Genomic DNA, 15,851 nt, shown 5'->3' on the forward strand with positions numbered 1-15,851 from the left:
ACCCCATAGTGCACATGCTAGTGTTAATTTTTTTGTTTAGAGCTAATTAACCTACCAGTATATTTTTGAATTGTGGTAGGAAACTGGAGTACCTGGCGGAAACCCACGCAAGTATGGGGAGAATATACAAACTCCACACAGGGCCATGGTGGGAATTAAACCCATGACCTCAGTGCTGCTAAGCAGTAATGCTAACCATTACACCAGGGATGGGGAACCTTCGGCCCTCCAGCTATTGTTGAACTACACATACCAGCATGCCTTGCAACAGTTTTGCTATTTGGCCATGCAAAAACTGTTGCAGGGCATGCTGGGATGAGTAGTTCAACAACAGCTGGAAGGCCGATTGTTTCCCACCCCTGCATTACACCATCCCTGCTGCCGGATATGATATGATTACTACACAGGTTCTCAAACTCGGTCCTCAGGACCCCACACAGTGCATGTTTTGCAGGTCTCCTCACAGGATCACAAGTGAAATAATTAGCTCCACCTGTGGACCTTTTAAAATGTGTCAGTGAGTAATTAATACACCTGTGCACCTGCTCAGTAACCTGCAAAACATGCACTGTGTGGGGTCCTGAGGACCGAGTTTGAGAACCACTGGATTACTAAAATAATGTGAATATAATATTATTAATATATATTTAGCAAATTCTCCTCCAATTGCCCATTAGTACATTTAGAAAAAATGTGTAAATGGTATGAAAAAAACAGTTTCCACATTATTTTAATAAAAATAATATTGATAAATGTACCACAATCGCAATTTGCGTTGTTTGTGTCCCACAAACTGCAATTACATAATATATGCCTGAACGGGAGTGTTAATCATGAATGTGCCTGGCCAGCTGTAATCTTTATATCCTAGTGTCCAATAATGGGTCTCGGCTGAAGTTAAGACGAGTCCTGCCGTATGGGTTTAGCAGTGTCTGTCTGTGCTTTTCATGCACTGGCTATTGGGTGGTGCACATCCCTGTGCTTTCTTCTCTCCTGAGTGGAGTCCGGTTCCTGGCTGTTTGGAGATACGCTGATTACTGCCGTTGCTCCAAATGGGTTGTTTTGGTATTGCTGTGGTTAGAGGCACTTGTTAGACCTCAGGGTGGATCACAGGCTGGCAGATTTCTCCTTCCTGGTGGGTGTTTTGTGGTTTGGAGCTGAGAGTTCCTCCTACATGTTTCACCTGTTCCACAGGAATGTCTTTAAACATCCTAGTGACATTTGGTGGACCCGTTCATTCCAAGTAAAGCATTCGTTACCTCTAATCCCAATAAATAAAGACACGGAGACTTGAATTTGGCAGAAAAATTGCTAGCTATTTATTTGACCCTAACCATAGCAAACCTGTAAATGAAAACTTTGTTAAGATGCCGATACAGCCGGCATATGGTGGCAGCAAAAAGAACGGCTCTACTAACCTAAATTAACCGTAAAATACTAAAAATTCGAAACCATCCTAATTTTACTACAACTATCAAAAACCGGTAATAGGTGACAACTCAACCCCCACAGTGACTACCCACCGCTCCTGGGTGCCCTGCCGCTGCCTTCCCGGACGGGTGGTCAAGCGGCCAATAAGTCGATGGAGGTGAGTGCACCTAAACCAAATCAAACTGTAAATCACTACAGCTTACCATACAACCACCAACTGCCGTTCTTTTCCGCCAACAGCGAAAGACTCCTTCCCAGAGTCTTCGCACCGCCACCATAACCTCACCCTAACTCCAGCAACCCTAGGAACAGATCCTCCAGGAAAAAACATCATCCCCTCATTGGATAGATGCACACCATCAGGCCGAAAAAGGTGACTTTGTCTCTGAACTGAATCCTAGGGTGGCGAACCACTTGGCCTCCGTGGAACAACCCACTTCGCCACCGCCCCATTCACCTTCTGCCTGGCCTCCTCAATTTCGCGACCGTCCGCCACACCTTGCCAACTCAACCTTGGCACCATCAAGGAGAACACCAATATACAATTGGTCCATTCACCTCCTGCCTGGCCTCCTCAATTTCGCGACCGTCCGCCACACCTTGCCAACTCAACCTTGGCACCATCAAGGAGAACACCAATATACAATTGGTCCACTGCTGCGGCCAAACTTGCCAGATCCTGTATCATGGCCCACCGCATCTCCAAAGACGTCCTCTTCCCCAGGTCGTTGCCACCTAAATGGACAACCAACACCCTAGGGCTACATGCTTGCTGGCCTGACTCACTAGTCTACTTCTCCACTCCGTCCACATCATCCCTTGCCAACCAAGCCAACGAACTTCTCGAGCCCTAGGAAACATCTGTGCCCCCTGCGAGGCCAAAACTAGGCGGCCCAATACACATAAGAGTGGCCAACCACCCAAATAGGCAAGTCATCTTCCAACCAACCTGAAGAGGAGGAAAAAAGGGGGTAAAAGTGGATACTAATCATCTGTACCATCGTTTAATCTACTGCATTAACCTGAAGGATCTGCCAAAAAGAAAAATTTTGCTGTCGTATATTGCAGCAGTCTCGGCCTAGCCGATCTGCACGAGCAATCAGCCAATTTGAAGCATAACATGAACACACAAATGGGAAAGATGAAAATAACCAAAAAAGGGGGGGGGGGGAAGGGGGGGGGGAAGGGGTAAAACATGTAATAACTCAGCTGGAGGTGAAAGCATAAAGACCTGCTGAGGGACTCTGATTAGAACAGATTAGCCGAATTGTGGATTAGAATTCAGTCCGTCAAGTCAGGCAAAAAATTGCAAAATAACTCCAGACCCCCGCTGCCGGCTCATGCCAGCAACGGCGAGTAGCTAATCCCTGAGTAGGATAAAAAGGGGAAGACAAACAAACGCACAACACCATAACGTACTGAACTGTAACAACATGATTAAACGACTGGAATTGAAACAAAAGTACGCGCGAGCTAACATCTCATGCAACGGGGCGCATATACCGTCTGTAACTTGACGACTTCCATCGCCCCACTGCCTGGCTCTCAGCCATGGAAAATCCCGCCGCCGCAGCCGACGTCGCAGCCCCTATGCGGAAGGAATGCCTCCCGAACGCAGCGGGTGGAAGGCCCAAGCTCGCAAGACAGCGACCCAGAATCCCATGAAATAGATACTTCGTCACCGGCAGCCCGTCATAGTGCAGCGGCCATGACCCCCGACCGTCGGGCCGTACTGCCTCATATTGCACTGCCAACCTCACTGGGCAAATGCTCTCCTCAAGAGCCGGAACCAAGGTGACCCATTGACCTCACCCCACTTGGTCCGTCTTAGAGCGCCGCAATCTGCAAAGCCAGGACTTCTCACCCACCACCACGTCCCCGACCAGCATGCGCGAATCTGCTCGCTTAGAAGGCGCTACCAGTTCCGAAACCCTAAAAGCCCCGTGGTAAGCCATTGAGCACGCCAAACTGAAAACAACAGCGATTCAAACATGGACGACGCGACACCTCTAACCGCCCTGATGACATCCAGCAACAAGGCCGCATCAATGGGCCTCCTCCTGTCAGGCGGCGTCGGCGCGACTCGCGCCCATCCTTTCATCGCCTTCAACAGAATCCCGCTCTTAGCCACGTCGGGGACGCCCTTTATTTTGCTGAAAAACGAAATCCGGGCCAAGTACCGGGATACCACCGCTCTGGACCTACCCGAAACATACAGCTGCCAAATAAAAGAAAGCATCATCCGATGCCCGCTCTTACCTTGCTGAATTCGTCCTTAAACAAACTCCTCCCACTCGCTCCAAGCTTGCGGCTTAAGCGTGGCTGGCGCGACTGACCGCAACGCAAGACCCTACAATCCGTCCCGATCACCTCCCAACATAACCGGGAAAATGAACACCATGTTCGTCGGCCTCCGGTGCCAACAAACAAAAACGTTCCCACTGCCCTCGTGACAGAGCGTCGGCAATTCCGTTCTCCAGCCCCGGCACATGTTGCGCGCGGAACCACACGTTCCGACGTAGGCCTGTCTACAGCAACTGTCCCAGCACCCGCAGAATGACAGCGACTTCGCCCCCTTGTTATTTATCGCATGCGCCAACGCCCAGATTGTCACATCTAAACAAGATGCTGCGAGGAGCCAGCCGTTCGCCCCAAACCTCCAGCGCCCCCATAATGGGGAAAAAAACTCCAGAAGCAAAAGGTCCCTGGTTACGCCTTTGCGATGCCGTCCACGAAGCCGCGCACCAAGATCCCTCCCGATAGCATCCGTATCCAGAGGCCCCAGCCACGTCGGTGAACAACTGCAACCTAGCGCTGACCACCGTTGGAGCCTGCCATATACACACCCCGTTGAAATCCTCCAGGAATGAGGCCCATATTGCTCCATCCCCTTTAATCTCGGAGGATCATCGCCCGAAATGATGTGGTCTGGCACACCCCGCAGTCGCCCTTTCCAGCTTCCGGCAGTGTGACCTTACGCGACCCTTCGAACCGGCCAATAGCTTCGCGGAGCTTCACCACCTTGTCCCGAGGCAGCCGACCCGATCCTGCCGCTGTGTCGAAATCGATCCCCAAAAGGACAAACAGGAGGACGGTCCCTCAGTTTTCTCCTCGTCCACTGAAACGCCGAAGTGGAAAAACAGGGCTCAGATGCTGACCAGCAAGTCGCCGCACTGTGCTGAATGTGCCGGCCCCGCACACAGGAAGTCATTGAGGTAATGGGCGACCCCATGACCCCTTGGCGAAGACTCCACGAACCAGTGTAGAAACGTGCTAAACCGTTCGAAAAACGAGCATGAAACGGAACACCCCCTCGGCAAACCTTTGCAGATGAAATACTCCGCTCCGATCCGAAACCCCATAAAACGGAATGAGTCCGGATGTAACGGCAGCAACCGAAAAGCGGACTCAACCTCAATCTTAGCCATGAGTGCCCCAGTCCCGTAACTGCGGACCAGCGCCAATGCCTTGTCAAACGACTGATAAACCACCGATATCATGATCCGGCGGCCTCACGTCATTGACCGACGTCCCCGATGGGTAAGAAAGATGTTGAATAAGCCGCAAAGCGCCCGGAGTCTTCTTCGGAACCACCCCCACTGGAGAGATGACCTCCGTATCCACTTTCTCCCTCAGCACGAACAGCAAGGCTCGGGCAGACTGAAGGTTCCGCTGGGCCCGAACCGACACCTCGTTCGCAACAGGCACGCGAAAACAAAACTAAAACCGGAAAACAGAAATTTTGCATCCGCCCTATTTGGATACCAATTTAACCCCTTGCCCATCGTCTCTAAATCAATTGGCGTTGGAGCTCTGTGGAGCGCTCCCGCCCGCGGCCTGCCTGAGATAAGTTTGCTTACCCTGGGTACCTTGACGACTGCCTTTGAAGCAGGAGGAGGCTGGGTGGGATCCGCCGCATTGCGAGCCCAAGCGTCGAAAACGACACTGCTCGCCGAAGGAACAGGCCGCGTTGTTAAACGCGAAACATTTTCCTTTTGTGTCGGCTCGCCCCCCTGTACGAACGGCCGACCTACCTGGTTTGGCCGATCCGCCGTCCGCGCCGGACCCCTGGGCGGACGACCCTGCGCGGTGGTGCCCGGCCGCCCCCGGCTTCCGGGGCTCCTCCGCCTGCTGCGAAGCCCGAGTGACTTTGAGCCAGACCTAGACGTCCTTGAACCCAAAGTCCATGACCCGCTAACCATCCTGCTTCTACCTACGCCACTCCGATCCCGAAGATGTGCGCTGCAAGTCATGTATGAGAAGCATGTACCGAATCACGTTCCTGTGCTCGTCCGGCCTATCTTCCAGGTAGCACGCCGCGAAGACCCAAAAACCGGCCAGCCAGCTATCGAAGTACGGAAGGCCTCGGCCCCGATGTCCCACTTTGCAGCCGCCGACCTATACTCCTTCTTCGCTTCCTTCGTACAGACGAACACATGCACGAAGTCCCACTGCAAATCTTCCTACGGCAGCTATCCCGCAGGCCCCGCATCACTGCAGTGTAGTCGCAGCGAACAAACCCGTGCAAATCGTTGCGTTTCTTGGCCCTGCGAGCTTCCTCCCTAATCCGCTTACGCCTCTTCGAGCTCCCAGCTGCCCCGCCGCCCTCTTGGCGAATTTAGTCGCCTGATTCCTCGCCCTAGTCGCGCTACTGACTTCGGACGCCTGCGACGACAGAGCAGAGGAAAAGGAGGAAGAGGAAAAGCTGCGAGAACTGGGACTCGTGGATGAGCCCGCTACCGACTGTAACACCTCACCTGATCCCGTCGACTGCACCGACACGGAATCCTCCGGCGTGGCAGAACCGACGTCTTCTTACTCGTACTCCACCATCTCCACTTCGCCGCGATCCCCTGCAGGAGAGAAAAGGGGCGAAAGACACAGGAAACAACTGCGGCGCATGCCGAGCAACTCGTGAGGGGGTTGTCCCCGCAGCGCGTCCCTGCCCGTCCTGTTCCGGACAGTGCTCCAGGTCTGCGGCGGCCTCTCCGAGCTCCCTGCAGGCGTGGCAATTCGCCGTGCCGCTGAAGCTGACCGCCTTCCGGACCCGCCTTCCATCGCGGCCGCGTCGGAGCTTGCCGCTACCCCCGGTGATGTAGCCGCAGCCAGCGGCCGTAATGCCGCGCCCACCTTGGCCAGAGCCAACTCCAGAGTTCCGGAGGGGCCCTGACTGCCCCGAACCACGGCGCCGGCTCCCAGGTACCCCCAGCCGGGGCCCGCGCGCGCCTACCCGCATGACGCCCGACGGCGTCATCCGGGGGCCGACGTCTGCCGACCCGTCCACCTTGGCGGGGAAAAAAGGGGGGGGCGCCCGTCTCTACCGAGGGACTGGCCGTCGGCGCCAACGCTGCTGTCGCTCTCCGAACCTACACTCGCCCCCTCCTCCTGCAGATCGGAGCCAACTCCGCCCGCTAGGAGGGACCTGCGGCGAGGCCGGTTAGCGCCCGCAGCAGCCCTGCGGCCCCCCACCCCTTCTCTGCCCCCCCTCCTCCCCCGCAAGCCACTGGCATCGGGCTCCAGGGGAGCGAGTTGGGGAGACAGAGAGATGTGCGGCGCCGCTGCGCGCGCACGCGCGCAAACGGCGCCGCCTGCCGTGAGCACGGGCTCGCGCGCACATCGTGCGCGCGCCCCGACTCCTGGTGCCTCTAACCCCCCGTGTTCCCCCTGGCCGTCCCTTCCTGCAGAGCCCTGCTTATATTACTCTGAGTCCTACCTCTCCTCCCCCCCCGCCCCCCCGCCGGACTCCGGCTGCAGGGGAGCAAGCTGGGGAGACCGGGAGGCTGGCGACGCCGCTGCGCGCCCCCGTGCGCGAACGGCGACGACGGAAGCGAGCGTGGGTGCGCGCGCACCTCGTGCGCGCGTCCCACTGCTTCCCGGCCGGCCGCATCCCCCTGCAGATCCGCCGCGCGAGGCCCCGTGACAGACCTCGCGCGGCTGGCAGCCGACTCCCTTCTGGCCCCTCCACCTTGTCAGTGACCAGGGAGCTGATTAAGAGCCCCGTGCGGCTCCACGGACGGGCGCCCACAGCGGCGCGCCCGCGGTCGCCCGCCTCCCACTAATCACCCGCAGCGCTCGGAGGTGGGGGCAGCCGCCCTTCCACCTCCGGGCGGCCGGGACGCACTGCTGGCCCACCCTGCCGCTCAAGTCCCTCCGGCAAAGCCGGCCTGGAACCCAGCGACAAAGCTGACCCGGGCCGCCGCACCGCGGCCCTGCTCGAGCCCGTGGAGGCCTAGTTGAATTGTAGAGGGGGAATGCAGAGGAGGGTGTTAAAATAAAGGTAATGAGCCCCAGGGGAAACACAGTAAAAGTTGGGAAGCCTGCTATGCAGCACTCACCCACTCAAGGCAATTTCACCAACAAGAGAGAGACAAAATGTCTATCCTTCCCTATATATACTAACCCTCCCCTTTTCCCAAAGGGCTGTACTTTCCTTCCAGCTAGGTCCACCCCTCACAAGATGTTTAACTCATTCCTTTCCTATGCTGTCAATTCTCTCTCCTTCTGTCGTCTGTAGGTGGCAAGATTTTTTTGTCCAGTGATTTAAAAATAGTCCATTTGTAGGTCTGCGTCTTCTTCATAAACACTATTTTCTTGATCTAGTTTTTTGTTTCTTACTGTTTTGCTTAAAGTTCCCAGTTTTTCTAGTAGTACTGTTTTTGTTTCCGCACTTTCTTTCTTAGCTTCTTGTATTTCTTTTTGATAACTCATAGAGGCAATTTCTTCATACAGTAGTTGTGATTTTGAGTACTTGTTCTTTTTTTTTTGCTCTCTGTGGGTATCACATCATCTTCCTGCATGCTATGGGGGGTTTTCAATTAAAGTCGGAACTACCATCCTTGTCAGAAAGGCGTCAGTTTCCGACTTTTTTTAGGTCGGATACGGTTCCGACCTATTCAATTGGGCTGCTGTTTTTCCGACAGGTCGGCAATTCCGACTTGTCAGAAAACACGTGGATCGGCAGATTAGCTGCAGATTCACGTGTTTTGTTGGATTCGCGGCAAAATTCACAGGTTTTAGCCCTGTTTTCGACAAAGTCAATCCGACTTTAAAAAAAGTCTGACTTTTAAAAAGTCGGATTGACATTGTCGAGAACGGCCAAATCCTGTCGGATTTGGCCGCTAATTGAATACTGAAATGTCGATTCCTTTCCATCGGAAAGGATCCGATATCAATTGAATACCCCCCATGTCTCCATATTCTTTAAACTCCCCATCACCTGATGAATGCTCCCTTCTCACAGTATTATGTAAACCATTAACCATAACCATAATGAAATAAATACTGAGACTTGCATAAGGGGAAACAAAGCTTAACAAAATTTAAGCTAATTAAACTATTTAAAATATAACTGAACTACAGTAGCTAATGGAAGAATAAAGAAAAACAGACAAAGTATGGTAGGACAGAAAGAACGTCCCCACTATGCAAGATCACCAATGGCACACACACACAACAATCTTCTAAATGGGAGGCCAACTGTCAGCCCATTACCACGCTCAAGGCATCCACCTCCCACCCCAATGACACAGCATGAGGCCCACCTGGACTGGTAGTGCCGCTGACCCCAGTAGGCTATAATCAGCCTAAGTCATGTACTGGAGGGGAGAGCACCTCAAGCTCCAAAGACTGCAACCGTTCTTTCCCGCAACAACCAGAGCAGAAACCAAGCAACTCAAACATGAGAGGGAGGGCAGGTAACATCCGAACAGGATATTTTCAGAACATGGATGCATCCAGCAATTCAGAAAATGGCCTGAAATCCTACCCCCCTCCCCCTTCCTCCATTCTATAGGCTAACTATTCTCTCCCCACCCCACAACACTACCGCATTCAAAAATAGAACCCTTTCCTGCCTGGATGTAGACACTTACAGGCTTGGGTGTTTAATAAGTCCACCAATTGCAGAATTTTGTAAAAATGACAGGGGCGTGCTGGAGATGCTGTCAGTGGACTGAATAATTGCGGGCCACTTTCGACATTCAGCCCCTACATGCCACTACTATATGGGCCAGGTGGTTGTGTCGCTTAGCTTAGTCATACAGCAACCTCGGTGCACTTCTTTTTCTTCTTTGCATTATGTGCTGTTCGGGGACTAGATTTTTTTGTAAAGTGCCATCCTGTCTGACACTGCAGTGCCACTCCTAGATGGGCCAGGTGTTTGTGCCGCACACTTGTGTCGCTTAGCTTAGTCATACAGCCACCTCGGTGCAGCCTTTTGGCCAAAAACAATAGTGTGAGGTGTAAGGGGTTCAGAATAGACTGGAAATTAGTGAAAATGAATGTTTATAAGGTTAATAATACCGTAGGAGCAAAATTACCCCCAAATACTGTGATTTTAGCTTTTTTGTGTTTTTTAAAAAAATCATCCAGAACCAAAACCAAAACACGAAAGGATGGTTTGGCAAAACCAAGCCAAAACCAAAACACGAGCAGGGAATTAGAACCAAAACACAAAACACGAAAAGAAAAGTGCCAGCCGCACATCTCTAGTTTTTATACATTTTCCCGTGTGCTATTACATTATATTTTATAGCTAATGTTATAAATAGTATAGCATATTATACAATGTCATGTATGTTGGGGAAAGTGGGTTGTTAGTAAGATGTGAATTCTGTAAAAGACTGTAGGGGAGATGTCTCAAGCTTTGGGGAGAGATAAAGTAGAAGTTGCCCAAAGGGACCTATCCATTTCTGGTATTTATCTACAGTAGCACAGTATTTGAAACGGCAGAAGCTTATGGCTGATTTTGGGTAACTACTCCACTTTATCTCTCATTAAGGCTTGATGCATACCTCCCGATAAGTACTAACAGCTTCTTAAAAGTTTTTTTGTGCTGGCCACATATATCATTTATAGAAATTGCACATTATTATTTTATATATTACAGTCTGAAAAAATTGCCTGACGTCTGTTTTTTCTTTTTCAGATGGCTCGGAGGAAGCTTATCTTTCTTGCCACGCTGGTTTTTTCTTCTCTGGGCATGTTTTTCCTCGCTCTCTACAGTTTAAATCTGTGCAACTATTGTTTCAGCAAGGATTACCGTTATGTTCCTTATCATTTTAACAATAATAGGAAAATGTTCCAGAAGGTACCTGACGTGAACTGCAGACAATCTCCTCCATTCTTGGTGCTCCTGGTGACCACCACCCATGATCAAAACATTGTACGAATGGCCATTCGGGAAACATGGGGGAAGGAAAGATGGATCAAAGGTAAGCAAGTGGTTACGTATTTCCTTCTGGGTGCAAGTGCCAAGCAAAATGGGAACGAGGAGAACATGTTGATTAAGGAAAGCATTGCCTACAAAGACATTATTCAAAGAAATTTCATAGACTCCTATTACAATTTGACCCTTAAAACTCTAATGGGCATCGACTGGATTACTCACTATTGCCCCCAGGCCAACTACGTTATGAAGACGGACACGGACATGTTTGTCAACACGTTTTATCTTGTTGAGCTGCTTTTGCTGAAAAATCAGACGACCAATCTCTTCACGGGAATCCTAAAGCCTAATGATAGTCCTATACGGAGCATATTTAGCAAGTGGTATATAAGTAAGCAAGAGTATGAGGGGGAGAAATACCCCCCGTTTTGTTCCGGTACAGGCTACGTTTTCTCCGTGGATGTTGCCCTGAAGATCTACAATACTTCAACAAGTGTACAGTTCTTCAAGCTTGAGGATGTTTATATTGGCATGTGTCTGGACAGATTAAAGATTCGCTTGCAAGAACTTCACAGCAAGCCGACATTTTTTGCCTCAAAACCTCCATTTTCAGTCTGTAAGTACCGGCACATTGTGACGTCACATGGAGTGCAACCCAAGGAAATTCTGCTGTACTGGGAGACTCTGAAGACATCACGTAATGAACAGTGTTGAGTAACAAATTAATCACAGTCCCAAGTGGAGTGTTATTTCTCAGCAGACCATCTGCAGTAGACAAGACAAAACCTCTTATGTGGCCGTATTGTGCCTTTACTCCAGGACTCTTGCTTCATTGCAGCGATGTCACCTTATTGTGTAACCCACGAGGAGGCGAATTTGGCAACTACAATACAAGTTAGGCGAGTGTCAGAAAATGGAACAAAACTTTCGGAAACTTTTCAAAACTTTATATGTCGGGTAGTGGCAGTTTCTGAGTTACAGTACTGTAAAGTCCACACTTTTTATACATTGACTTTTGTAAAAAAAAATTTTTTAAAGCACAACGTACATTACCTGTGCCTCAGCTCTGTCAGGCTGGAGCTGACAGGGAAATTTTGGAGCATACTGTTCCACTGAAATTTTTTGGTTCGTTTGCTAACATCATTTACAACATAGGGGGTAATTCCAAGTTGATCGCAGCAGGAATTTTTTTAGCAGTTGGCCAAAACCATGTGTACTGCAGGGGGAAGGGGGGCAGATATAACATGTGCAGAGAGAGTTAGATTTGGGTGTGGTGAGTTCAATCTGCAATCTAAATTGCAGTGTAAAAATAAAGCAGCCAGTATTTACCCTGCACAGAAACAAAATAACCCACCCAAATCTAACTCTCTCTGCAAATGTTATATCTGCCCCCCCTGCAGTGCACATGGTTTTGCCCAACTGCTAAAAAATTTCCTGCTGCGATCAACTTGGAATTACCCCCATAATTATATACTTGAAGTCACTTTAGCTTGAAAGGAACAGGCACATTACCAATGTATACCTCTCAACCGTTCTGATTTAAGCGGGGCAGTCCCTATACGAAGGCTCTATCCCACTGTCATGAACAGGACTGCATTGCCCTGATCTGTCCAGGGCCGTCTTAACAGCAGTGTAGGCCCCTGGGCCCCGCGATGCACTGGGCCCCCTATCCATCCTCCAGAGGTAGGGATTTGGAGTGCTATCAGCGGCGGTAGGGGGTGTGCTATCTTCCGCTCACATGTAGGACCTGGAGCAGTAATTTCTGCTAATTACTCCTTTACTGCACAGATGGGGCTAAACTGTAGAAGGGGCCATTGGGCTGAATGAAGAAGGCCTGGTACATGACTTCCAGGGTGGTAGGCGGTGTTTAATACGTAGGGGAGGGTGGATAGTGGAGTGGGCTTAATATTCATAATTTTCCGGTGGGAGGGCAGCTTGCTTGACTGCAGATATCTCAAGTTCCTGAACATAGATTTCTTAGCTTTGAATTGGATAAAAATCAAGAGAGTCCCACCTTTCAGAAGGTACTGAGGACTTAGGTATCAGAGCTCAGGAGCCAGAGCAATTCACCAACGAAAATATAAAACTGCATATTAGGCGTGTGGAGCCGGAGCAGGGACCAGCTGCTTGAAGGCTGATATCTCTGGTTCTGGGCATAGTAGAGACAAGCTGTCAGTGTCCACCAAAAGGGGAGAATCACAGCTTTTGGAGTATACCATCAGAAAAACTCTAAGTCAGACAGAACCTGAGATATCTGGCTGAATATCTCTGGTTCCCCATGGCCGTTTTTCAAAAATCTGGTACCCCTGGAAAGAGGGAACCCTCAGCTATCAGCATAGGTCCCTTATACTCCTGGGGCCCTTGGGCAAGAGCCCATTGAGCCCATACGAAAAGACGGCCCTGGATCTGTCACTGCATGCTGCTCAGAAAGGGGGGTAGGAAACGGACAAGAGAAGAATAATTGCAGACCCACCCATCATTCATGTGGCCATGACCCAATTAGCTTACCCTCTCATGCCAATGGTAAACCTGTGGCATATTAAGCCACACCCTGATCCATCCATTCCACTCCCATTATTTTTAGGCCACACCTTTCTCAAGAGACCATACCTCTTTTAGATAAATATTAGGACTCTGTTGGGAGATATTAATGTTATACATTAAGATACAATCCACAGAATTAGAAGAGTCAGAGTGGTTACTAAAATGTTAATGTAATGCTATAGAATAATAAGTACAAAGACGGACAATCCTACAGACCAATTAATCCTGTATATAGTATGGCACATTATGGGGTCAATTCAGTTGGCTGAAACCCGGCTTGCGGCACAAGTAAGTGCCTCCATATGCAGCACATACTGTATGGCATTCCCTATCTCACAGAATATTGGGGGCAATTCAGAGTTGATCGTAGATGTGCTAAATTTAGCACATGTACGATCAGTTTCTCAGACATGTGGGGACACCCAGCATAGGGCTAGTCCACCCCGCATGTCAGGCCTGACCCCTCCTTCCCCCGCACAGGTACGAAAGCATCGCACGGCGGCAATGCTTTTATACCTGGAGAGTAGCTCCCCACCAATGCAGCTCCTGCGCTCTGGCAGGGAGCTACCCACCGCATCCCAGATCGCTGCCGCGATCCAGTCTGAATTACCCCCATTGCCTGCAGCCCCATCGGTCTGCGTACAAAGAATCTTCAAATCCATGGTGACATGGGGGCGAGATGAGGTGCCGTTGCCGCAACACGTTGGCCATCTCGCCCCAAATTAAATCGACCCCTTTGAGTTCTTTATTACATTCTAGGAACTATCTTGCAATAAACCCTAAATAATGAATGTGTTGAATTAAAAGACAGATTTTACAGAATGCCTCATACAGTTCATGCGATTACACGCTACATTATAGTGATTATTGCATTATGTATGCAGAGATTACAATAACATTATTAACCAATCCATGGCCCTCATTCCGAGTTGTTCGCTCGCAAGGCGAATGTAGCAGAGTTACACACGCTAAGCCGCCGCCTACTGGGAGTGAATCTTAGCTTCTTAAAATTGCGACCGACGTACGCGCAATATTGCGATTACAAACGAGTTAGCAGTTTCAGAGTAGCTCCAGACTTACTCTGCCTGTGCGATCATTTCAGTGCTTGTCGTTCCTGGTTGACGTCACAAACACACCCAGCGTTCGCCCAGGCACTCCCACCGTTTCCCCGGCCACTCCTGCGTTTTTTCCGGAAACGGTAGCGTTTTCAGCCACACGCCCCTGAAACGCCGTGTATCCGCCCAGTAACACCCATTTCCTGTCAATCACATTACGATCGCCGGAGCGAAGAAAAAGCCGTGAGTAAAAATACTTTCTTCATAGTAAAGTTACTTGGCGCAGTCGCAGTGCGAACATTGCGCATGCGTACTAAGCGGATTTTCACTGCGATGCGATGAAAAATACCGAGCGAACAACTCGGAATGAGGGCCCATGTTCTATGTGTGTATCAGATATTGTTCTGTAACCAATGTTGCAACAATAAAATGCCAAATACTGTAGATTCTTTTACTGCGTCTCCTATGAATTGGAATCACTGTGCGTCCATGTACACCTACTGAGCCGTGCGCAGCGCCAGCAGCACTTACAGATGCATTGGAGCGCTGGCTTATGTATCCCTCCCCTCCAGCTGATAGCCTGCACTGAAATCCTTAGCGTATGAGATACCGATGGACGGGATGGCGGCGGTCAGAATACCGACAGTGGCATCCTGACCATCAGAATACCGACAGTGGCATCCTGACCATCAGAATACCGACAGCCCCCAAAAAGTACCCTAACCCTCTCCTGCCCCTACCCTAACCCTCCCTTGTGGGTGCCTAACCCTAACCCTCCCCACTTGGTGTCTAACCCTAACTCTCCCTTCCCCGCTGCCTAAACCTAACCCTCCCCGCTTGGTGCCTAACCCTAACCATCCCCCGGTGGTGCCTAACCCTTGCCTTCCCTTCCCTGCTGCCTAACCCTAACCCTCCCTTGTGAGTGCCTAAGCCTAACCCTCCCCATTGGTACCTAACCCTTACCCTCACCGGTGGTGCCTAACCCTTGCCTTCCCTTCCCTGCTGCCTAACCCTAACCCTCCCTTGTGGGTGCCTAACCCTAACCCTCCCAGTTGGTGCCTAACCCTTACCCTTCCTTCCCTGCTGCCTAAACCTAACCCTCCCTGATTGGTGCCTAACCCTTACCCTCCCTTCCCTGCTGCCTAAATCTAACCCTCCCTAATTGGTACCTAACCCTTACCCTCCCTTCCCAGCTGCCTAAACCCAACCCTCCCTGATTTGTGCCTAACCCTAACCTCCCCTTGTAAGTGCCTAACCCTAACCCTCCCTTGTGGGTGCCTAACCCTAACCCTCCCAGTTGGTGCCTAACCCTTACCCTTCCTTCCCTGCTGCCTAAACCTAACCCTCCCTGATTGGTGCCTAACCCTTACCCTCCCTTCCCTGCTGCCTAAACCTAACCCTCCCTAATTGGTGCCTAACCCTTACCCTCCCTTCCCAGCTGCCTAAACCCAACCCTCCCTGATTGGTGCCTAGCCCTTACCCTCCCTTCCCTGCTGCCTAAACCTAACCCTCCCTGATTGGTGCCTAGCCCTTACCCTCCCTTCCCAGCTGCCTAAACCCAACCCTCCCTGATTGGTGCCTAACCCTAACCTCCCCTTGTAAGTGCCTAACTCTAACCCTCCCTTGTCCCTTGTGAAATGCCACTGCTAGAATAC

At 50.7% G+C, this 15,851-nt stretch overlaps 1 protein-coding gene across 1 annotated transcript in view; it reads left to right on the plus strand.

Annotated features, from left to right (window-relative positions):
• Window positions 1-14,650, plus strand: part of B3GALT5 (beta-1,3-galactosyltransferase 5) — a 77,252-nt gene extending 62,602 nt beyond the window's left edge. Inside the window, exon 3 of the mRNA XM_063956592.1 lies at window positions 10,358-14,650. Coding sequence (XP_063812662.1) covers window positions 10,358-11,311 — 954 coding nt within the window. The 3' untranslated portion in view covers window positions 11,312-14,650. The remainder of the gene's footprint in view (window positions 1-10,357) is intronic.
• Window positions 14,651-15,851: the final 1,201 nt, after the last annotated feature.

This window comes from Pseudophryne corroboree, chromosome 2, assembly GCF_028390025.1.
Source record: "Pseudophryne corroboree isolate aPseCor3 chromosome 2, aPseCor3.hap2, whole genome shotgun sequence".
Lineage (NCBI taxonomy): Eukaryota > Metazoa > Chordata > Amphibia > Anura > Myobatrachidae > Pseudophryne > Pseudophryne corroboree.